Below are 26,046 nucleotides of genomic sequence, written 5' to 3' on the forward strand. Positions count from 1 at the left end.
CCTCTCCCAGCATTCTTTCCAATAAGACCTAAAGAGTACATCAAATACGCCAACGGACACCACAGGAACATAGCAAAACACAGCAAGAACCATTCATAGAATCAGCTGCTGACATCAACTACAGGCAAGGAGTCAACAGATGAAGGGATGCCAGTGAGAAAAGTAGGGGCATGTAAGACAGAGTCCAGAGTCCAGGGGGGGCTATGTCAGAGCTGCCCTGACAAGAGGCAGAGGAGAGAGGCACCATCCACGTGAAGCCATCTGAGAAGCTGTGAGGAAACACTCCCAATGGCTGCAAAACTATGTGTCCCAAGCCTGAGAGAGGGGCCACACCACGTGCTCAACATCATGTGTCCTAAGAGCTTTTCAGACTTTCAGTAGAGCTTAGCAAGATGTGAACACCTTGAGGGAATGTTTTACTGTAGGCCATTATGAACTCAGAGCCTAGTGAAGATTTGAGACCACTCCATGACAGATCTTTTGAGACAGAAGAGGGAAAAAGGCCAGCACAAAACCTACACAAAAACACGGACAATGTATTGAACTCCCTATCGGAGTGACCATTTCAAAGTAGGGTTTGTTCCACCTCGATTTTAGCACAAGGCTTTGGATGCTGGTGTCAGCAAATCTCATTTTCTGAACAGAACTCAGGCCTGCAAATCATAAAAGCAAGTTTAAAATTTCTGTAATTTTTTTCTTTTCATTAATAAGGTTTTTAAAATTATTTGTTAAATTTCAGTGTGTTAATTCTACAACTGCGGCCCAAGTCTTGTAAGCACCCAACTCGGTGCTGCTGACTCGCCAAGTGGTGTATTTTTCCTGTGTGTCCTTCCTTTCTCTCTCACAAAATAACTTTTCATTCTGGAAGCACAAGAATCCTTATTGGCTTGGGGCTTCTGCTCCCCACCAAACCAATACCACACCACTAGCTGCGTGGTATGTATCGGAGTATGTTCTTAGCATTTAACTTCTTCCTCTTGGTTATAATTAGTCTTTGTTCCTCTGGCATTCCCACCATTCTATAAACAATAGAATGCGGATATGGGTTTAGTGGGTAGTTATTCACTATAATAAAGCCCTGAAGTTTAAGGCCTACAATTTACCATCCTATTTTCTGCCCACATATTATTTACATTCTTCCCACACGCAAATTCTTGGCTGGAGGTTCAAGGTCTTGCGATCTAAATCAAGTCCAGCTGTGTATGAGGCTCTTTGGGTTGGCTTCCTCGTGTAGGCTTCCATTTGCCTTGAATCTAGATGGGCTCGTGGCTGCTTCAACCAAGAGAGTGTGGCAGAGGTGATACCCATATGACTCTTGAGGCCAGATTTAAAAAGACTTGCAGCTTTCACCTGGCCATTTTATAATGTTCTCTCTTCAGATGCTTCCTCATTGTGATGCTCAGAACTCTGTCCTGGCCAAGCCACGGAGAGAGGCCATGTGTTAAGTCTCTTGTCCACAGTGCTGCCTAAGCCCAACCTTAAAGATACCCCATCCCAGAGCCCAAACATATGCTCTGGAAGCCTCTAGATAATCCCAGCCCCCAGTTATTCAAGTCTTCCCTGATAAGGCCTCAAACATCATCAAGCAGAGACAGGCTATGGACTGTGCCTTGTCCCAATCCTTGACCAACAGAACCTATGAGTGTAATTAAATGGTTGCTGTTTTATGCTGCTACATTTTAGTGTGATTTAGTGATTCCTTATGCAGTTATCTGGATATACGCCAGCTGAGAGTCAATCTGCTCTATCACCGTGTGCTACCAATTCTAAATAATATCAGCAATAAAATACTTTGCCCCAAAATAACCTTGGGTTGACTTTAGTTCTAACCAATTCTTTTTTTTTTTTTTAATTTTTTTAAATGTTTTATTTATTCATTTCGAGGAGAGAGAGTGACAGCATGAGCAGGGGAGGGTCAGAGAGAGAGGGAGTGACAGACTCTGAAACAGGCTCCAGGCTCTGAGCTGGCAGTCAGCACAGAGCCCGACGCGGGGCTCGAACCCATGAACCGCGAGATCATGACCTGAGTGAAAGTCGGACGCTTAACCGACTAAGCCACCCGGGCGCCCCAGTTCTACCCAATTATTAATGGATCCCACTAAGTTTTAATAAGCTACAGTCGGTAGTCAATCCATGTGGAGTGAGCTATATGCATTCATCTCAAAAGTAAACTAGAGAGATTTTCCTTAGATCCAAATTCAGATGGGCATGGTCTCTCCAGCTACTCTGCTTCACTGCTTTGAACTTCAAATGTAAAAAAATAACTCCAACCTGTCTCATAGAATGACAGAATTGAAATAAATCAAAGCCTGTGTCTTTACCTTTACAATCTTGATGCTTATTTCAAACTCACTGTTCACGGGGCACCTGGGTGGCTCAGTCGGTTAAGCATCCGACTTTGGCTCAAGTCATGATCTTATGGTTTGTGAGTTCGAGCCCCATGTCAGGCTCTGTGCTGACAGCTAGCTCAGAGCCTGGAGCCTGCTTCAGATTCGGTATCTGCCTCTCTCTCTAACCCTCTCTTGTTCACACTGTCTCTCTCTCTGTCTCTCTCTCTCTCTCAGAAATAAATAAAACATTAAAAAATATACATATATATCAAACTCACTGTTCAAGTATAGGAATTTGTACTCCAAAAGAGGTAGACACAAACTGTACCCAAAGCAAGCTCGAACAATTCTGAACTAGTATGAACTTAATGAATGTTCTCTAAATTCACTTTCATGTAAAACACAACATTTATTAAAGGATAAGTAATAAAAATCTGCTTATTTGAAGTTTATTACTAAAAATACTTTTGTCATATAAAGGAGGGCGGTGTTAAAAAATGATCCACTCTTGGGGCGCCTGGGTGGCTTAGTCGGTTAAGCGTCCGACTTTCGCTTAGGTCATGATCTCGCGGTTCATGGGTTCAAGCCCCGCATCGGGCTCTGTGCTGACTGCCAGCTCAGAGCCTGGAGCCTGTTTCAGAGTCTGTGACTCCCTCTCTCTCTGACCCTCCCCTGCTCACGCTGTCTCTCTCTCTCTCCTAGAAATAAAAATAAAAACATTAAAAAAAAAAAAAATGATCCACTCTGTGTCTCACATATGTTAGGTTTACCACCAGAGCTAGGACATGCTAATTTAGAATATAAAACTGTTTCTAGGGGCGCCTGGGTGGCTTAGTCAGTTGAGCGTCTGACTTTTGCTTAGGTCATGATCTCGCAGTTCGTGGGTTCGAGCCCTGCGTCAGGCTCTGTGCTGACTGCCAGCTCAGAGCCTGGAGCCTATTTCAGAGTCTGTATCTCCCTCTCTCTCTGACCCTCCCCTGCTCACGCTGTCTCTCTCTCTCTCCTAGAAATAAATAAAAATATTTTTTTAAAAAACTGTTTCTAATCCTTGTCCCTCCAGCTTATAAAAGATTCTCAAAGTAGGATATATCCCCAGGATAAAAATCAAATCAAAAGTATGCTGACTGGCTGCATGATCCTTTGTTAAAACTTCAGAAAGATATAAGATGCTGCTGCTCAGTTGAGCCTTTCAGATAGAAGAGGGCTTCTAATAATTTTAAAGGCAGACTGAAATGCCCAAAGTATAGAAAGGACCAGCCCCAAAAGAATTATAGATGTGGCTTTGGGGGCACTGAACTCCAATGAGATTTATTGAAAATCCACAGGGTTTTAAAGAAAGTCTTATTAGCAAAAATGCCACCAACTTAGACTACAGGGGACAGACACAGTTCAACATGAAAGGAAGTCTAAGGAGCCCTGACTTCTACATCAGAGGGCAAGCTAAGGGAGCCCTTCAACTGCACCATGTGCCATTTCTTCTTGGAAAAGATGTTTCAGAGAGTAGAGTAAAGAATGCAGGAGAATAACAATGGATTAGGGAACTATTCCCAGGATGTAAAGCCACATCCTAGTCAAGGCACACTTGCTATCCCTGGAGACAGAAGAGCTGTTGTCACGTTCGTGGCTGGAGCTGCTATAGTCCACTGACAGCTATGTGCTTCCACTTACTCTTGCAAATGGAGGTCCACTGCTGTCATCCTGTCCCTGTCTCACCATCACGTGTAGGGTGTGGAAGAGGGCAGGTAACTTGCCTTTTTAGTTCACAGGTCTCTGGATCAAGAGAATTTGTACCCAAGGAGTTTCATCAGTGACCAGATCACATGAAGATCACAAGATGATGAACTGAAGCCATAAATGGATTTAAGACTTTAGGAGGTCTCATTAGGTAGTGGAAGTATTTTACATGTGGAAGAAATGTAAGTCATTATGTCCAGAGAGTGGATTATGGTAGATTAAATGTGACCACGGAATTCTTATCATTCCTTCTCTAAACGGGAAAGAAGTCTATGTCCCCTGCTTGAATCTGGGCTGGCCTTGGGACTTGCTTTGACCAGTGGAATGCATCAAAAGTGATGCTGTCTGACTTAGGAGCTTCAATCTCAAAAGGCTTTTCAACTTCCTCTCACATTTGTTCAGAACACTGCTGCCCTGTGAATAAATCCAGCCTTGCCCCCTGGAAGATGAGACACCTAATGAAAAGAGGGAGAGCCAGACAGCCCTGTCATCCAACCATTCCAGCTGTCCCAGCTGAGGCCCCAGATATGGGAGTGAGCTCATCTGGAACCAGCAATCCCTCAGCTACACACCAATGGACCACAGGGCACATGAGGGAGCCTAGAGGAGTTTATCAAAGAACTGCCTCATTGAGCACAGGCCAAATTGCCAATCCAGAGAATTGTGATCAAATAAATATCTGTTGTTACAAGCCATGACATTTTAGATTATGTGACAATAGATCACCAAAATGGCCCTCCAAAGGTACCTACTCGTGACCAATTCCTAAAAAAATTTAAGTGACTTGTACATTGTCTCATAGGTAGGTGGGGACAGAGCCACCCAGAAACCAAGGGTCTCCACCCACTAATTCAAAGTTCCTTGTATGACGCTGTACTACTCTTGTACTTTTCAACAACTAGAACAAGAGGATGGAAATGGCTTAGGGAAACTGTCATGAAATGTGGCTAAAGGCAATCTGAAGGTGAAATCTTTAACTAGAGATTTCATTCAACTTACATCTAAATGAATGTGGTCTGTCGGCGTATGTTTCCGACACACATATATTGAACTATTTGTGCTCCACTTCAAAACAATAAAGATGCTTAGCGCACTACATACATGATTTACCAAAGTTAAGGTAAACACTTTTAGTAACCAGAGTCACACATATGCTTTTATTTCAGTTTACATACCCAAAACACTGTGCATAAGATGGATGAGCAAAAGCAGAAATGGAAAGAGAGACCATTCGGACACAGTAATCATGCATGCTAAATTATTTCTTTTCCCCCTTCACGAATACAGTGACATGTACATACTGGAAAACTGTGGCGCAGAAATGAGGCAGATGTCAATGGATGAATTTACATACAAACACAGTAAACCGTGCCCCCACCACACGGATAGTTTGTTCTTACCTTTTTCTGACATATAGCAGATATTTCAGCTGTAAGGGGAAGGTACACAACATATCAACAAAGAAAGACAGCCCATTTTAAATGAGGGCAGCCCCAAAGGCAAGTAAAAACAGGCTTAGTAACACAACCCCTAGACCCAAACAGCTTCTCTCTTGTCTTATTAATTGTCATCTACCTGTGTTTCATGAGGTTAGGAACACCTGCATGCTGCAAATACTTCTTCTAGTCTTAAAAGTAATTCAACCTCCTCAGACATGACTTAGAATTCACATCACGTTAGGGGTGCCTGGGCGGTTCACTCTGTTAAGTGTCCAACTTCGACTCAGGTCATAATCTCACGGTTCGTGAGTTCAAGCCCCACATCAGTCTCTGAGCTGACAGCTTGGAGCCTGGAGCCTGCTTCGGATTCTGTGCCTTCCTCTTTCTCTGCCCCTCCTCCACTCACACTCTGTCTCTCTCTCAAAAATAAATAAACATTAAACAATTTTTAATAAATATAAAAAAAAGAATTCAGATCATGTTAAAGCTAAAGCAAAATAACATTCATCTCACCTCCTCATTTGACATAGAACAAAACTGAGGTTTACATGACTTCATCAGCATCACATAGGCTATCAACTGATAAAGGCTGATCTAGAGATAATATGACTGAACTCCCTGTTTATGGTCTTCCATTATACTCAGACACCAAATTGATGTGATATATTTAGAGCTTCACCATGGAGATGATTTGCTATTTCAAAACTGTTGAAAATCCTTACGAACTTGGACTACTCAGACGTCAATTATTGATTTATATCAGTCCTTAACTAGTGTAAAACCACCTCCATGCTCATTTCAGGGAAAGCAATTGTCAACTTCATGGATTGGCCACTTGGAGTAAGGCTGTCAAACTACTGTCTACTTCCAAATTGGCCTTAAGAAACAGATGAAAATTGATGCTTGAGAATACTTGAAAGTAATTTTTCAAGGAAATTGTTAACATTCCCCCTGAAATAGTTAAGTGTTCAAAAAATGAACTGAAGCATTACTTACAGTATAGTCTATGTTATCATTTATTAAAAAGATCAAAGACAATGTTTCCCAAACTGTCTGGAAATTATGAATTAGTAGATGCCAAATCAATGAAATTTACAACTCAGTTTTTAAAACTGGTGTTGAATAACTAATGGTTATTATTTTAACAGTTTGATATCTTAGAGTTTGTCTTAACCTGAAGTTAGTGCCACACCTCTAGATAAATAATTAAAAGCTATCACAAGTTTTCTTCCAAAGATGAATATCTGCTGAAGAAGGTGACCAGAATTCAGCAACATATCTGATATTTAAAAATGTAGTTTTGCTCCGGACTTCACCTTGGAGCACTGGAAGTTCATTAACAAGGTAGCCTAATTTAAGGGGGGGTAAATTTACCTTTACCCATAAAGCCCAAATCTTTTTACAGTTATTCTTATATAAATTTTCAAAATGTCTCTTTGAGGGATATAGAGGCTGACATTACTGACCCATTTTACAGATGAAGATCACTCATTAATTTATTTCTTAAGGGTGAGATGACCTCATATTAAAAGTTAGACTACAGGGGCACCTCGGTGGCTCAGTCAATTAAGTGTCCAACTTTGGCTCAGGTCATGATCTCATGGTTTGGGAGTTGGAACCCTGCGTCAAGCTCTATGCTAATAGCTCGGAGTCTGGAGGCTGCTTCAGATTCTGTGTCTCCCTCTCTATCCCTTGCTCACTCACACTCTTTCTCTCTCTCTCTCTCTCTCTCTCTCAAAAATAAACAAACATTAAAAAAAAGTTAGACTATAAAGAAATAGTGTAATTATCAAGAAAATGGCCTTAAGTTTTTTTTAAATGTTCAGAGAATTTAGTTAACATAAGGTTTTTACAGTTCTTCTTAAATGAGGCCTTTCATAGAAAGTCTTTTATTATCTACCTCTGAAGTCATGGATCACGTTCCTCCTATGGCCCCCCAGCTTTTGCCACCTTTCCTCTTTCCTCTGCTTTCCTGAATACTTTTCCCTGGTCATTTCAGCCTCTAATTAAGTGGCTGGGATACCTGCTTCCAGATGTGTGAAGGAAACCTCTGTGTGGGACCGGCCAACTTACAAGACATAGCTTTCAGGATTCTAACCAACTACAAACATCACAGTCCCGTCTTTTTATTGAGATGAGTCACCTATACTTTATCCCTATTTTACTAGGGTGACTGAGTCTCAGAACGATTAAATGATGTTTCCTAAAAACACAGAGCTAGTCATAGTGGTAGGAGAAAGCCCCATGATTCAATGTTCTTCCTGCTGATATTTCCTATTCCCTTCCTGACCCGGCATAGCAAACATCATTGGCAACACCTGTTATATATACAGAAAATCTCTTAAGATATAATTCAGCAGGGCTTTTGTCACACAGAATTCCTAACTTCAACATCTACCCTTAATTTCGGTAGAGGTGTTACCTCTTCCTTCATTATTAAATGTGTGGATATAAGCAAGACGTTGATATAATGCTTCATCTCAATGACTATTCATAAAATATAATACTTTGGTTACTGTCCTTGTAAAATAATACAGCACAAAAGGAGACAAACCAACCATGCCATTAGTCATGATTACTTATTATGCATCCTTTCTGAAGTAAACCATACCTTGTGGCAGAAGCACATCAATGAGCCATTCACTGTGGTCCCTGTAAAAAAAGCAAAATTCATTTTTGAGATCCTTTGTAGTGTTACCCTTCCGCATGAATGTTTATAAGCTGCATGCTATTACTAAACGGCTTTCAATAGAAAGGAAATGTAATTAAGAGCACTATGATAATCAACTTTTTAAGAATCTAATGCATGGCAGCTAAATTATAAATTATAGGCATTTCATCATATTCAGTTATCTTTAAATGATACTTTCCAGATGCTAACTAATGGAGCAACATGTACAGCCTGATGTGTACGATCCTTAGTGTGATTCTATGAAACAAGCAGCGAGAACCCATTTGAGTTACATGGCATGTTTGAAAGCCACGGTTTTTTCTTTTCCTCTGTGGCCTTTAGTAACGGGGTCACTTGAAAACTATAGCTGTTTTAAGTAAGTGTAACTGCTTTCTCTTATCACATGGGGAAAAGTATTACAAGTTTTCAAAGCTGAAATCTCTCAAATGAAAGCTTGCTATATATCAAATATCTGATAAACTAACCTTTAAAAAACAGAGAGCTTATTGGGAAATGTGGGTAACATAACCAATTTAAGTCTATCTTCTCTGGTTGCCCTACTTTCTCTTCTTGGAGGACTCTTGTTTGTTTGTTTGTTTTTTGTTTTTTAGAATTAACAACTGCTAACATTCAGTCATTTTATTTCCAGACTTTTATATTATTAGGAAATAAAGCTTACATTAATCATTTGTTCAAGATTACCATGGGTCTCAATTACTCCTCTCTCCAAAGACAAACTATCAAGAGTTTAGTGAAGCCACCCAAGCGCCCCTCCTTAGAGTTATTTTTAAAGCAGTCATGCTTATGCTTAAAGTTACATTTTTCTAACTTCTAGAGTTAGCAAAATAGAATGATCCCAAGCACACTTTTGTTTTACTCCATTCTCCATGAAATTCTCCCCAAAGCATTTCTCCATGTTGATATCTTTGGGAATATTAATTCTAATTTTAAAATTGTATTATTTAGACAACACTACATTTCACTAAGTTTTAAACTCACCACTGATTGTTATATATTATTACTGTCTCCTGGATTAATTATTCTTCATGCTGGAGTATACCTTTTAGAGAAAGTATGTAGGTGGTAAACTTCCTGAGTTCTTAGATGCTTAAAAATACCTTGATTTTGCCTTTACATTTGGACTCTTATATACCTACCCCGCGATCCTCTGGCTGCATTCTTCACAGAGATACAATGGGGGTGGTTTATCCCCTAGAGCTACTGACAGGGAGGGGTCTATACACATCTGAAACACAGGAAAAGGCAGAATGAACTCTCCTGTCCTGTGTATCACAGTACCCACGTCGTAAGTGCCAAAGTTTCATAGTGACAGATTTCCAAAAGCAAACTAGGATAAATATTTTTAGCAAAACCCATTTTAACCTATAGCTGTTTCTGCTGCACTGGCTGAGGATGCCACACTGGAGATTTACATGTGGCTACTGCGGTTTTTCATTTCTTCTGTATTCTGCAGGTTCAAGGGACAAGTAGTGTCAAGAAACCCACCCTCACTCCACAAAGAGAAGAAATCTTGTTCAATAGTGGCTCGAATTGCCTCTCTATTACTCATATGGTAATTCCTTCTCAAAAGTGGTAAACACAGCAATCTCTCTTTAGGAAAAGGAAAGGATATCAAGATTTTAAAATCATAACCACCACCAAAATCCTGACAGTAGAGAATTTTGCTTCTTAAAAGAAACCTCATTCAAAAAATTTCCCGCGAACTCTAACACTGAGCAATTCACTTTTCTTACTACAGATTTCTAAGTTCTCTATCAATCATCCAATGTCGCATTTTTAGATGTTTTTCCCTTCCACACATGACCTGTGGTTTGCTTAGCTCTGTTCAATTTTGGATTATTTATGGCTGAGTTTTCATGAGCCTAGGCACGGAGATGAAAAGTGTTACTTCTGCTGTTATCATCAGGGTATTTTCAAATATCTAGATGTTTAAAATCAAGTGAACGCAACTAGCTGAATTTTTTGTACTTTGCATCAGGTTAAATGTCTATAACCAAAGTCATTTTGAATTCTGTTCCCCTGTCCTTCAGGAAATAATGAATCCATGCTATAGCTGATTGTGCAGATAATGTGCCTAGGACACAAATTCTTCTGGAACTCTACTCTGCCGTTTTTTTTAAAGCTGTTTTTACTGATTTGGGAGGAAAAATGAACCAAACTTACAATCCAAACAGCCTGAGATTTAAAGTTAAGACCCTGAAGAGTTCTGTGTATCATCCTTGTGCAGGGACCATGCTAAACTTTCTGTATCATTCCAATTTTAGTATATGTGCTGCTGAAGCAAATATATGCGCTGCCTGAAGAGTTTCAATGATGGGGGAACAAGAGTTAGAATTCCTAAATTTCAGTCATTACATTACCAATATCTGCAAATGATATATTCCTTGATGCTACAGGCCCAGTGTGGAAAATTTTTCCTTAGGCAAGTTTCATGCTTCCTTTGATGCCATGAATTACTACTTTTTGGTGTGTTAAATCAAGGATTAGCAAACTTTCTGGAAATGACCAGAGAGTAAATAGTTCAGGCTTTGTGGACCACATGTTCTCTGTTGCAACTACTCAACTCTGCTGCTGTAGCATGAAAGCAGCCATAGACAATATGTAAACAAATGAGCACAGCTATGTTCCAATAAAACTTTATTTACAAAACAGTCAGCAGCCCAAATTTAGCTATAGGCCATTGTTTGCCAACTCCTGTGTTAGATAATTATGTGGGCTCCAAAGTATCCCATAAAGTGATCTGCAAACAGAACCAAGTAAAACCAAAAGCAGAGTATGACACAATGAACTCTAAGTTCCAAATATTTTCATTTTGAATCCTGTGACAGCTCTTGGCTCTTGCTTTAAAAGCACTTTTTTGCAAAGTATTGCAACCAAAATAGATTAATACTTTTCTATTTGGCTAATCATCACTGCCTAGTGATAAAGCTCACGAATATGGAGAGGGTACTTTTTGTAAGGATAAATCCATTTTCCCTGAGTCTTTCCCATGCACCCCGTGAATCTGTTCTTTGATATAGTTACTTGACTTTCATTTCTAGTGAGTCATTGATACTCCTATCAGGTAAAGATATTTTCTCATTCCACTCAAAAGGAAAACCTCCTAGGCTGTTAGAATTATAATCACTAGGGATTAGCTAGATGATCTCTGACATGTTAAATGAATTAGCTCATATGACCCATTACATTTGAGGATAGTAGGGTCAATTCTGTTTACTCTGAACAGGCCAGTTTACATCCATATTAATATGTTCATATGTGACTGTTGCATTAAAAACAGTTATTTTCCATTTATAAATACAATTATCCCCAATGTAGCAGCTTGAGAAAATGGAGAAAAGAAGGAAATTTAGGTAACTCATTAACCCTCCATCTCAATGCAATCACTAATAACATTCTAATGAGAATTATTGGTTGCTTTTCATTATAAATATGAATATAAATATATGTATATGTGATTTTTAAATTACATTGGCATACTCTACAAGCTTATGACTTCAATTTCATTTAACATTATTCTGTACTTATCTGAATGTCCCATACTCTGAACCGACATGTCATATGGTCATATCTATGTGGGCTTGGGGAGTGCTTATATTGTAACAAAAAAAAACAATACCAAGGCAGACCTGTTGTCAAGCAAAAACAGCCCCAGCACAGAAATCATTAACAAGAATGTTACCTTTCCAGGGAAGCAGAATAAAAATATGAAAGAAAACTCTTTGGGAAAACTGGAGCTTAAAAAGTAAAATCTGGATGGTGATAAAAATGTTTAGGTAGATAGAGGTGGTAGTCACACAGCATTGTGAATGCACTGAATGCCATTGAATCCTTCGCTTTAAATTGGTTAGTTGTATGTTATATGAATTTCACTTCAATGAACATGGGACAGAAAGTAGGATGGTGTGGCCTGTCCTGAAGAACTGGTTATAGGGACCAGCCTGTAAGAAAAGCAAAGCCAGAGCGGGCGGCAGGGGGTGGGGGGTGGACTAAACTAGAAAGGAGGGAGAAAATCTAATTCGTGATGACTTCTGTGAGTAAAAAACCAAAGTCATTACTAGTCAGGAAGTCAGAAGACCCCTGAGAATGCAGGCTGACGCAAGATCAGGAAGAAAATCACTGGAAAAGTCAAACAAAAAAACAAAAAAACACCTCCTTTCTATCCATATCTGAGTGAACCAAAAGAGGGCATTGTAACATAGGCAGAAAGAGAAAGGGCAGCTATAGAAACTAAATAAAGTAAGGGAGCGATGCAATTCTCACCACAGTGAAGAATTAAGCCGAATTCCATGGCTAAAAATGAACTCACGTGTATTTAGTTCAAAATGTCATCACACCAAAGAAAATTACCCTTGAACCCCAAATGTCTGCGGAATTTCAGAGGAGGGGTGCACATAGCAGGATGGGTAAGAATTATGCTTCCATTAGTGGGCTACCTGCACATGCTCTTTCTCAACATAAATTCATTAAATTTGCCTTCTTTAATTAACTAATTTTTTATTTTTTTAATGTTTTATTTATTAGAGAGAAAAAGAGAGTGTGTGTGTGTGTGAGCAAGTGGAGGAGGGGCAGAGAGAGAGACACAGACAGAGGGTCCAAATCAGGCTCCACGCTGACAGTACAGAGCCCAACGTGGGGCTTGAACTCACAAACCGTGAGTCATGACCTGAGCCCAAGTGGGACACTTAACAAACTGAGCCACCCAGGTGCCCCTTTATTTATTTTTTTTAAAAAATTTTAAAGTTAATATATTTATTTTTGAGAGAGAGAGAGAGAAAGCACAAGCAGGGGAGGGGTAGAAAGGAGAGAGAGACTCCCAAGCAGGTTCCGCACCACCAACGCAGAGCCTGATGCCGGGTATGAATGCAGGAACTGTGAGATCATGACCTGAGCAGAGATCAAGAGTTGTAGGCTTGACCAATTGTGCCATCCACATGCCACTATTTGTCTTTTATTTTAGAGACAGAAAGCATGAGCAGGGGAGATGAAAAGAAGGGGAGAGAGAGAATAAGAGAGACAGATGGAGAGAACCTTAAGCAGGATCCATGCCCAATGCAGGGCTCGATCCCACAACCGTGAGGTTGTGATGACTTGAGCCAAAATCAAGAGTCAGATGCTCAACTGACTGAGCCATGCAGGTGCCCCTCAATTTGCCTTTATAAAAGCAAAGATCAAGCATAATAATACAACAATGTCCTTTGTTAGTAAGGTATATCCGGATGACAATATTATCATTGGCACTCTTCTGACATTTGGCACTCTTCTGACTCTGTTTCTGTTAAGATGATATTATTATGTTTCCATTATTTGGTAATCTTTACAGTCTTCCTGTCTATAGAAGGGAGGCAAATTCCCATGACACCAGGTTCTAAAAAGTATCTGTGAACTCTAACGACTTGACCTAACTCCCACTCTTCATAATATAAAAATTAATCCTTGCAAATCCAGATACAGGTCTCTCCAGCCAAGTTTGTCTCCAACAAATATACCACAAATAATTTTGTTAAGATGTGGGATTATCTTTCCTAACATTCAAATTCAACAATTCAGGGTTATAACAAGAGAACCAACTTGATGTGGCGGAAAATGAAAAAGACAGAGTCAAAGTATCTGGTTCTGGCTTAGGGAAGTGTCTTGGCTTCTCTAAACCATTGTTCCTTACCTTTAAGTTACCTTTCCATGTGTTGTGGCCCAGCTACCTCTCAGTCATTTTGATTAACTCATATCTGTGATCTGAGCTAGGACTTAACAATTTTATCTATTTTTGTCCTAAAACACTTGAATTCACACAGTCATACACTAGACACTCATAATCTTTTTCTTTCATAGTTTATTGTCAAGTTGGTTTCCATATAACACCCAGTGCTCATCCCAACAAGTGCCCTCCTCCATGCCTAGACGCTCATAATTTAAAATGAGTGAAACAGGGTTTCACATTTGCGAGTTTATTAGCTCAGACGGAAGCCAAATAAGGACTATGTGTTTCACCAGGATTATTCTGATAATTATTCATTGCTACACTGTGCTTGACAACGAAATCATAGCCAAACTAGCAGATACCACTATTCACTGCTCTGGCTTGAACCAACCCACCAAAGTACAGATTGAACACAGAGATGCTTGAGATTACTACAGAGCACAGGCCTCTGCATTACAGAGAAGGATGTGACCTACTCCATTTCATTCAGCAATTTGCTCCTGATAATTTGACCACTGACAATACAATATGGTACCAGGTCTAATAAAACAGTACCTTCACAGCTGGCTTGTTAATTGCGTTGTGGCATTCAATGTGCTGGCAGTGGATGGGATTCCAAGCTGTAAAGCAAAGCATAGCTGATGAATACTTCTCACTGAAATTATTTGTGCCCTAGTAAAAGCAGAGCAGATATTACACTAGTTTTCTTTTTCCTAAGAAAAAGTTTTCCATCATAGGAAGGCTTCCTAAAATAATCATTTTTTAAATCTATGACAATTTTAATAATTGAACAAAGATATCACAACTTTTCCCATAGGGAGGGACAAGCTAGTATAATATGGCATACGTGGTATAATAACATTACCTCACAATGAGATATATACATATATATATATACATACACACACACACACACATACACACACACATATATATATATATACATACACCATTAGTAAGTTCTCCAAGGTTTTATGTCTATGGTTTCACTTCATCCTGCTAACAACTCCGTAGGATAGGTACACCAGATTATCAACCTCATTTCATATATGAGTAAGTAAAAGTTAAAAAGGTTAGGTAGTTCACTATAGTCACAGAGTTAGTACAGGACAAGCTGATACTAGAACCTCTATCTCATGGATTTCAATATTGCTCTTTTCATTGTAGTGTACACTATGCTGAACATCCTAGATCTCTGGCACCAGGAAGTGTTTCAAACTGATAATAACCAAAATGAATGCTAAGGCAACCTCCACTATTCCATTTCCCACCCCATTCCCATCAGATGTGGAGACTGAAAAGATGAATTTCTTGCCCAGATGAAATGCATCTCTCTCTCTCTCACACCACAGATTGGGACTCACAGACTAATGTCTGCTAGTTTGTTAATACCCACTCCTTAACACAGTATGCATGCAGAATAAGAATAAGAAACAAGTGATCTGGGATAGACTGGAAAGAAAGTCATGAAAAGTATTTATTATCATCTAGATGATTCTGTAGTCCAAAGCACTTAGCTAAAATATTTCATCATTTTAAAAAACACAATAAAATTACATATTTGGAAGTAACACATTTTTCTAAATCACCAAATTCTAATCCCATAGGACTATGATTGGCCTAATATACAAGAATTCGCAGATGAGAGGATATTCTTACTTACTTTTATGTCCAATTGTAATTCAAGAATATGTATTGATAATATTCCAGACCTAATTTATTCTCCAAATATATTATAAAGTTTTTTTTTCACCCAGGGGTGTTCCACCTTCAATCTTCTAGCCTATGGTTAGACCAGGTATAAGATTATGTGTCTGATTTGAAATTTAGGAAAATATGGTCAACAGAGCCACTGACCTTAAAAAATACACAGTGGGTCAATTTATGTAAAAAGAAGATCTGAAGTACAGACCAGAAACCACTACTCTAATAACACAATATCATATTGCTTATTATTTTTAGAGAGAAAGAAAGAAGAAATGAATAAGGACTGGATGAATGAAGAAATAACTTGAATATAGACATTCCAAAACAATAAAATTTGTTTCCTACATGTGGAAAAGTCAAGATGAAAATAGAGGGTAGCAAAAAAGGTTTTCTTGTGTAATTAGAGAAATCTAGAAAAAAAAAACCCACTGCATTAAATAAGTATAGGAATTGCAAATACATGAGCCATGTGTCTCATTCCTCCAATCCCAAACTCATGACAGATATCATTAATCCATAAGAGCATTCCTTCCTGCTGAGTCCAGAACGGGCCGTAGGATCCTTCTCAAGTACCTTTCTGAGCTCCAGAAAGTTGCCACTAATAAACAGAGTTAGCACACAAGATAAAATCTGCTAGCCATTTCTGAATCCCTGTATTATGAGAACATTTTCAGATCACTTTACAAATATTAAGAAGTCTTGACACTTAGAAATAGAGGTAATATTCAAAATATATAACAACTGCTATGGCAAAGGCACAAAGAAATAAGAATATACAGCAGCTATAGCACTTATTCAGGGCTCTAAAAACTCCTGCTTTGCCAGAAATTAATGCTTTATATGTGGGTATATCCAGGAGGTCCTACTNGTTACTGGGTTAAGAATAGATTGTAAGATACCTCATTTACTTTACCAAAGTCACACTAGATTTATTCATTCAAATAGGGATTCTTAGCTTTTCTTGTGTTTCAAAAATTACTTGTCAAGATTTCAAAAATATAATTTATTATATTGTTATTATATAATTATATTATATAATAAAATAAAAATAACCTGAAACTCATGTTAGATCTACTGAATCAAAATGTTTACTTTTCTTTTTTTTTTTTTTTAAGAGAGAGAGAGCATGTGAGTTGAGGAGAGGGGCAGAGGGAGAGAGAGAGAAAATCTTAGGCAGGCTCCAACTTCAGCATGGAACCTGACACAGGGCTCAATCCTACAACCCTGAGACCATGACCTGAGCCAAAATCAACAGTCAAATGCTCAACTGACTGAGCCACCCAGGGACCCCCTGAATAAAATCTTTAAGGACATACTACAAGCATTTGTAATTAGGAAAAGCACTACAAATGATTCTGATGTAAGATCAATCTACAGACCTTACCATATGGCAAAAACTAAAACAGAGTAACTGGCATTAGACATGTCCTTCCACCATAAACAACTAGAAAACTGGAATATATATATGAAACAACTGTTTTCAGAAACTGGACTAGGTAGTGTAGGATAATGATCCTTGAGAAAAGAGAAACAATAAAAGTCAGTCCTATGATCAACATCACTTTCTTCCTGGAAGCAATTCCTAGACTTTAGACATAGGAGAAAGATAAGCATCCACAAAATGTGAAGCTTAAAGAGGGAAGGTGGCTTATATTTGCTGGGTAGTATACCAAATAAGAGGGAGCCATGTGAAGAAAGAACTCCAGAAATTTAATTAAGAATCCTTTTGGGTCTTTGGCTTTACTAAGAAAAACATGTGTAAGGCACAACTCCATTAGGCTGCATAGAAAACAACTATGGAGGATCTGTAAGCAGAACAATTCCTACATCTCATACAGGCCTAGGAGATATTCAAGTTCCAACCAGCCAGAGTAAAGGGAACTCAGTGAAAACTTGGAACATTCAACAGAGACTCTAGGAGGTCATACCTTAGCAGTAGGGCTAGACCAACATAGGGACAAGTTATTCCAGGCTCACCCTAACAAAGTATAAGAACAGGATTAAAAGTGTAAAGTTGATCCACCAGTAACTTGATAGGCAAAACAAACCTTAAAACACTTTGATGAAAGACAACAAAATCAAGATACTTAATAATGTAATACTCATGAAGTCCAGCATCCAGTTAAAAAATTACTGCTATTTGGAAAGGAAGGAAAATGTTAACCATAATCAGGAAAAAAAATGGCCAATAGAAATAAACCCAGAAATTATACAGACAAGGTAGTCAGCAAACAAGAACTTTAAAACTGCTACTTTAAAACATATTCAAAGGAAAATATGAACACAATAAGAATAGAGATTAAAGATAATAAAAGAACAAAATGGAATTTCTAAAATGAAAAACATAATATAGAACATGGAAAATTCACTGAATGGATTTAATGGCAGATTAGACAATGCAGAAGGGAAGATCAGTGAATTAGAAGACATAACAACAGAAACTACAAAACTGGAGCAGTGGAAAAAATAAACAGAGCTTCAGTGAGCTGTGGGAAAATATTAGGCAGTATACAGCACATCTGGTTAAAATTCCAAAAGGAGGAAAAGGGGGGAAGATGGAAGATAATTTGAAGAAATAATGGCCACAATTTTTCAAATCTAATAAAAACTATAAGCCCACAGATCCAAGAAGCTCAATGAATGTTAGGCAAAATAAAATCAGAGAAAATCACACCAAAACTCATTATAATGAAATTGATGGAAAACCATGATAAAGAGAAAATCTTAAAAGCAGCCAGGAAAAAAAAGACACATTACTTACAGGGGAACAAAGATAAGAATGATCGCTGATTTCTCGCCAGAAACAATGCAAGCCAGAAGACAATGGAACGACATCTTTAATAGGCTGAAAGAAAAAAACTGTCAACCTACAATTCTATAGCCAGTGAAAATTATCCTTCAAAAATGAATAAGAAATAAAGACTATTTGAAGACAAACACAAGATAATTCATTGCCAGCTGAGCTCCACAACAAGAAATGTTAAAGGAAGGCTGAAAGAAAATGATACTAGATGGAAGCTAGGACCTACACAAAGGCATAAAGAGTTCTGGACAGGGCAAATATGGTGAATAACTGCAAAAGACCTTCTACTTGTGTTAACATGTTGTTAAAAGATAATTTACTGTTTAGGGGCACCTGGGTGGCTCAGTCGGTTAAGTGTCCGGCTTCGGCTCAGGTCAGATCTCACAGTTCTTGGGTTCGAGTGCTGCATCGGGCTCTGTTGACAGCTCAGAGCCTGGAGCCTGTTTCGGATTCTGTGTCTCCCTCTCTCTCTGCTCCTCCCCCATTCATACTCTGTCTCTCTGTCTCAAAAATAAACTATTAAAAAAAAAGATAACTTACTGTTTAAAACAAAAATAACAGCCATGTATTATGAGACTAATAATATATATAAGTAAATATTTGATGGGTGCCTGAGAGGCTCAGTCAGTTAAGCATCAAACTCTTGATTTCGGCTCAGTTCATGATCTCACAGTTTATGAGTTCAAGCCCTGCATCAGGTTCTTCGCTGACAGCATGGAGCCTGATTGGAATTCTCTCCCCAACCCTCTCTCTCTGCCCCTCCCCACCCTCCACTCCCTCTCTCTCTCAAAATAAATAAATAAACTTTAAAAAAAGATGTAAATATCTGACAACAAGAACAAAAAAGGATGAGAGGGAGGAAATGAAAGTGTATAAGGTTCTTACACTACATATAAACTAGTATAATACTATTTGAAGGTAGACTGTGAAGTTGAAGGTGCATATTGTAAACCCTAGGGCAATTCTTCTTAAAACGGGGTTTAGCTAATACAGAGATAAAATGGAATGCTAAAAATAATTAACCAAAAAGAAGAGAAACCAAGAATAGACGGGACAAATAGAAAACAAGTGTAAGATAACAGACTTAAGACCAACCTTATTTGGGGGCACCTGGGTGGCTCAGTCGGTTAAGCGGCCGACTTCGGCTCAGGTCATGATCTCACCATTCGTGGGTTCAAGCCCCACGTCAGGCTTTGTGCTGACTGCTCAGAGCCTGGAGCCTGCTTCAAATTCTGTGTCTCCCTCTCTCTCTGACCCTTCCCTGTTCATGCTTTCTCTCTCTCTCTCTCAGAAATAAATAAAAAACATTAAAAATTCAAAAAAAGACCAGCCTTATTTGTAATTACATTAAATGTAAATGGCTTAAACAATAATACACTATATGTAAATGGTCTAAAAGGCAGAAGTTGTCAAATAGCATTTAACTTTTTCAAAAAGCATGACCCTAATAAATACTTCCTATGAGAAATACACTTGAAATATAAAGATAGATAAGTTAAAAGTAAACAGAGGGGCACCTGGCTGGCTCAGTCAAAAGAGCATGTGACTCTCAATCTCAGGGTCATAAGTTCAAGCCCCATGTTGTGTGTAGAGATTACTTAAATAAATAAATATTTTTTAAAAAAGTAAACAGAACCTTAAAGTCCTCATATGAGTGAAGTCATATGATATTTATCTTTCTCTGATTGACTAATTTTGCTTATTATAAGGGAAGGGAAGTAAAAATAATATAAAAACAGGGAGAGGGACAAAACATAAGAGACTCTTAAATATAGAGAACAGAGGGTTGCTGGATGGGCTGTGGGAGGGGGTTGATCTAAATGGGTAAGGGGCTTAAGGAACCTATTACTGAAATCAGTGTTGCACCATGTGCTAACTAACTTGGATGTAAATTATAAAAAAATATAGAAAAAAATTAAAAAGTAAACAGAAAAAGTTATATACCACACTAATATAATGCTAATCAAAGGAAAGCTGAAGTGTCTAAATATCAGACAAGCAGACCCCAGAACAGAAAATATTATGAGTAATAAAGAAGGATATTTGACAATGATGAAAGAGTTAATTCATCAAGATGACATAACAATCATAAATATGTGTGCACCTAATGATAGCATTTCAAATTAAATGAAGCAAAACAGAACTAAAAGAGAAACGAGCCCATAATTAGTGTTGTAAATTTCAACAATCCTCTCTCAGTATTGAGAAAGTGTTCTGGTCCATTAAACAAGGCTTGAAAATTTATATGTAGTGAAATCACAGAGTAAATTTTCTGACCACAGAGAATTAAACTAGAAATAAATAGCAAAAAAGCACCTGGAAAATCAGCAAAAACTTGTACACTTAAACACACTTCTAAACAATCCATAAATCAAAGAAAAAATCATAAAGAATATTAGAAAATATTCTGTACTGAAATGCAGTGTAATCACACCATATCAAATTTATGGGCTGAAACTGAAACAATGCTTAATGGTAAATATATAGCTTTAGACTCTTAAGTTAGATAACATAAAAGGTTTCAAATTAACAATTTATGCTTCTATTTTAATATGACAGAAAAACAATTTATGTTTCTATCTTAAAACAGAAAAAGGAACAAGTTAAACTCAATGTTAATAGAAGAAATAATAAAGATAGAAGCAGAAATCAATGAAATTGGAAACAAGAAACCAACAGAGAAAATCATAAAACCAAAGACTGGGTCTTTGGAAAGTTCCATAAAATCGATAAGCCCCCAAGTTAGCCTGATGAATAAAAAAATAGAGAAAAAAACAAATTACCAACATCAAGAATAAAAGGTAGAACATCACCACAGATCCTACAGATATGCAATAAGTTTGGCAAGATGGAAAAAAATGCATATGTCATTTATTCCTCAAAACAAACACTACAAAATTACAAATAAGACTGAATAAAAAGTAGGAAAGTTAAATGTCACATAATATTAAACTGAATCCATAATGCGAAACCTTCCTACAAAGAAAACCCCAAGTCTAGATGAATTCACTAGTGAATCCTGTTAACTATTTAAAGAATAAACAATACAAATTTATTTTGTTTCAGAAAACAGAATAAGAAACTCTTCCCAACTCATTTTATGAGGTCACCATTACTCTGTAAACAAAATGAGATGACATTATAATAAAAGAAAACTAGATCAATGTCCCTCATAAATGTAAGAGCCAAAAAATTTAACAAAAACTGCAAATTGAGTCTGGCAATATAATATACTTGGCAATGTGGAGTTTATCCAAGGAAATAAAAGGTTGGATTAACAATGCAAAGCAAATCAATGTAATTTACCACATTAACAAAATAAAGGGAAGAAGTCATATGATCATCTCAATAGATGAAAATGTATTTGGCCAAAACTGACATTCACTCATGATAAAAAACTCTCCATAAACTAATAGACAGGAACTTCCTTACTCTAATAAACAGCATCTGTGAAAAGCCTAGAGCTAACATCAGATTTAATGTAGAAAATATGAATACATGCCCCACAGAGACTGCGTGAGAAAATAAAGATATTTACTTGTAGCACTTCTATTTAACACTGAACTGGAGCAAGCAAAATGAGGAAAAGAAAGAGAAAGGAAGGGGGATAGTGGGAAGGAAGAAAGAGTGGGAGAGAGGGAGGGAGGGAGCAAAGGAGGCAGGCAGGCAAATTAGGAAGACATACAAATTAGGAAGGAAAAAGAAAATTTTTTAATTATAGTAATTTGCCAGAGAGTGTAATCATGTACACAGAAAATCTTAAGAAACTTACAAATAAGCTACAAAAACTAATAAGTGAATTTAGCAAGGTTGCTGGATATAAAGTCAAAATAGAAAAATCAATTACATTTCTATATAATGGCAATAAGCAAATAAAATATAAAAATTTTATTTTTTATAGTTTATTTTCAAGTTGGTTTCCATACAACACTCAGCGTTCATCCCCACAAGTGCCCTCCTCTATGCCAATCCTCCCCTTCCCCTCTCCCCCATACTCATCAGTCCTCAGTTTGCTTTCAACATTCAAGAGTCTCTCATGGTTTGCCTCTCTCCCACTAGAATATTAAAATTTTAAATACAATCAACAACAGCATCCAAACCCACAAAACATTTAGGAATATCTCTAAAAAAATATCTGTAAGACCTATACACTGAAAACTAGAAAATATTGCCAAGACAAATTAAACAAGGCCTAAATAGTTAGATATGCCACGTTCGTGGATCAGAAGACTCAATTTTGAGTCTTTTCTCAAGATGTCAAATTATCTCTTTCTTTTCCTTTTAAATAGCTATACTTCAGTGCCTGGGTGGCTCAGTTGGTTAAGCATCTGACTCTTGGTTTCTGCTCAGGTCACAATCTCATGGTTGTGAGATCGAGGCCCATGTCAGGCTCCCCACTGGGCATGGAGCCTGCTTAAGATTCTCTCTCTCTCCCTCTGTTCCTCCCCTGCTCATGCTCGCTCGCTCTCTGTTTCTCTCAAAAAGAAAAAAAGCAGCTATACTGGACTTTCCTGTAATATGTACCAATAAACTTCCTTTTGTTGCTTAAGTCAGTTGCAATATTCTGCTATTTCCAACACAATCCTAACTGATGCTAGTTCAGAAGAGAAAAAAATTTCAGAATTCTTCTTGACAAAGTAATTTTGATGATTTGAAGTTTGTATTGAATAATGATGTCTTACTTAGTCTGTTGGGGATGGCATAACAACCTACCACAGACTAAACAGCTTCCCACACTGATATTACATTTATAGGACTTATTATCAATATGCATTTTTTTCATGCAAATTAAGGTAAGAACTATTACTGAAAGCATTTCCACATTCAGAGAGTTGCTTTCTAGTTTGAATTATCTGGTGTAGAATGAGGTATGTTTTTCTGCTAAAGGCTTTTTGGCTGAATTTACATTCATAGTATCTCTTACCTGCATGAGATCTCATGTGTCTAGTAAAGATGATCAATCAGTAAGACTTTCTCTCACTTATTACATCCATAGGTTTCCCTCCAGGATGGAGAGACTAAATACTTCTGACTAAATACTTGCCCTCATTCATAAGGTTTTCTTACCTGTAACAGTTTTTTCATGGGTAATTTGAAATTAATTATAACTGAATGATTTTTCATCTCCATTAAATTCAGAAAGGTTCTTCCTTCTAATTAAATTTTCTTTCTTCTAAGTAAATCTAAGTTATCTTTCAAACCCCTTCCACCTAAGACATGCTCATGGAGTTTTTATCTTGACGGGACAATGTTTACACTGAGATAAAAAATGTTTGCAAAAGCTTCATATCCATAGACTCTCTGCTTAGTAGGTGTTTTATCATAGACGAAATTCACTTGATTCAAAAGTCTCCTTAAATTCTTGCTGCATCTGGTCTCCTAGTCATCTCCTAGACAACCTGGAGGTAGTGTTCCTTCCCTTACTATCCACAGCTTTTCTCCTGACTCCAACGTGAAGATCGTATCTGACAGGGAAACTGAGCAACCCACTGATGTGAAGATCCTATATTTTCCTAGCATCATGTCCCTGAAGGTAGTTCTTTAAGCAGGATCAAGCTGCTGCCACTTTTCCAGTGTTAAGTCCATGGCCATATCCTCAAAGGTCCAGATCCAGCACAGAGAGCATAAGTAACTTAAAAAGGTCATGGAGCGAGGTCATGCTGGAGTCAGGACTGGATCCACGCAGCCTGATTTGTGTCTTTGCACATATATGGAATGAACATAGCAATTGGGTCACACAACGATCTACCTGATGCTTCAGGGGTGGCCAGTGGTCCAGTCGCCTGGCCACAGCCTCCTCATTCACACAGGTGGGGCTCCCTTAGGCAAAGATACATGTGCATCCGGACCAAGAGGCCCAACACTCCTAGCATGGCTCAGACCTCTGCACCCTTAGAGTGAAGAGATGGAAGCCATGCACAAGACAGTCCCCACTGGTAGGACTTAAGTCCTGGTTGAGGCCCACCTGGCTGCTGCATGGGCCAGGACAGCACCACGATGAGACCATACTCACCTGGCCACTAATGGGACAAGCAAAATTGGTTTTAAAAATAAAAAAGTGAAGGATCAACCAAACATATACTTCAAAGGAAAGGAAATATGATGCAGACGCTTGAGAGAAAACATGTCTGAAAATTATCTAGTTTATGAATCAAAATATTTTAGGAAAGTAATACAGCATCTGCAACTTGATGCAAGAACACATGGCCTCTATAAAAACAGAAGTAGAAAGTCATAGAAATTCATGGTGAGACGGTCATTGTCAGCTAACAGAAAGAGACGAAAAGGAATTTGGACAAGAGAGATGATAAGTATAATTAAAGTAAGAACAAGATAGCAGAATTAGAAATCCTAATTCAAAGCAATAAATAGAGCTGATTTGGGGGAAAAGTCAAATAACTTACACAGTAAACCAACCTGAGAAGCTAAGAATATAGAAGGTAAATATATGGGAAAAAGTGGTTTGAAGAGCTACACAGCACAGAAAATGAACATCTGACCTATGAATTATAGGTATTCCTGAGGAACATACCAAAATAATTTGAAAAAGCAATAATTTAAAATTTCATTAATGAGAAATTTCCTTAAAAAATTGAAAAGGGATCTGAAAGCACTCTTAACATTATAGGCAAAAGTCAATAAAAAGATACTCATACATAAAGATAGCTAAGAAAAGTCTTTTTAATAAGTAAATCTCCAAGAATTAAGAACAACCAAAAGGATTTCTATAACAGACAAATCACACTGGTCTAAGATTTGCTTCTATAATTCTGTATGCTAGAAAATAATGAAGCAATATTTACATATTTTTCACAATAAGGCAGTTTTCTTTTATGTGTGAAGAAATAGAAAGACATTCTCAAATATGTCTGAACTCAAAAAATATATGTGACCTACATTCCACTGTTGAACATACTACAGGGAAAAAGTTTAGGTTCCATTTTCTCCAAAAATGACAAATTAATTTAAGCTGATTCTCCTTCTGTGAACAATTAGAAAACTGGGCAAGATGAAAAGCAAAGCCAACAACAAGAAAAATTGAGAACTTCAGGTGAGTATTAAGGGGCCATGATCCAATAAAAGAAGAAATCATCAAAAGGTGGACCTGGCATGTGATGCCCACGCTTCCTTCTTTACCTATTTCTCTACCTGCCAATCCCACAAGATGAGCAGATTTCAACAAATTCTTTGATGTAGGGGAACAAAAATTGAAAATGGGAGACCTAAAAATCCCCCTAGGATGTGGTCAGAGGTCCCAAAAGGCCACACCATAGAGTAAAGGGGAACCAGAATTAGAATAACCCTCAAAAGGACTGAAAACCAGCCTCAAATCATCTCAAGAATGGATCATAGGTCTTCTTTTTTAAGCTGCATTAAAGTGACCTGGATTGCTAATGTCCAGAGCCTCAAAATTTCCAGAAGCACAAGCAAATCCTATTTGAAGAAATATAACCTTCTAAACCTCAAATTAGCTCTATAGTTTTTCTATCTACTAGCTTGCACACAACACACACACATGAACACACATATACACACACGCACACACACACGTATATATACACACACACGTGCGTGTATATAGGGAATGCACAAATTTATACACACACAAACACACAAGACAAGTAAACAAAAGAAACAACAAT

At 37.8% G+C, this 26,046-nt stretch overlaps 1 protein-coding gene and 1 non-coding gene across 4 annotated transcripts in view; both read right to left on the bottom strand.

The window, feature by feature from the left end:
* Nucleotides 1-26,046, bottom strand: part of UNC79 (unc-79 subunit of NALCN channel complex) — a 207,326-nt gene that overhangs the window by 147,645 nt on the left and 33,635 nt on the right. For all 3 annotated transcript variants that reach the window (XM_077780866.1, XM_077780865.1, XM_077780867.1), the window contains exons 5-8: nucleotides 14,449-14,513; nucleotides 9,332-9,420; nucleotides 8,115-8,155; nucleotides 5,465-5,493 (exon numbers count right to left, since the gene is read on the bottom strand). In XM_077780866.1, coding sequence (XP_077636992.1) covers nucleotides 5,465-5,493; nucleotides 8,115-8,155; nucleotides 9,332-9,420; nucleotides 14,449-14,513 — 224 coding nt within the window. The remainder of the gene's footprint in view (nucleotides 1-5,464; nucleotides 5,494-8,114; nucleotides 8,156-9,331; nucleotides 9,421-14,448; nucleotides 14,514-26,046) is intronic.
* On the bottom strand, nucleotides 10,377-10,479 carry LOC144245648 (U6 spliceosomal RNA). Its single transcript, XR_013339369.1, has one exon. It is a non-coding gene; the product is annotated as a U6 spliceosomal RNA (small nuclear RNA).

Source organism: Crocuta crocuta, unplaced genomic scaffold (assembly GCF_008692635.1).
Source record: "Crocuta crocuta isolate KB4526 unplaced genomic scaffold, BGI_CrCroc_1.0 scaffold299, whole genome shotgun sequence".
Taxonomy (NCBI): domain Eukaryota; kingdom Metazoa; phylum Chordata; class Mammalia; order Carnivora; family Hyaenidae; genus Crocuta; species Crocuta crocuta.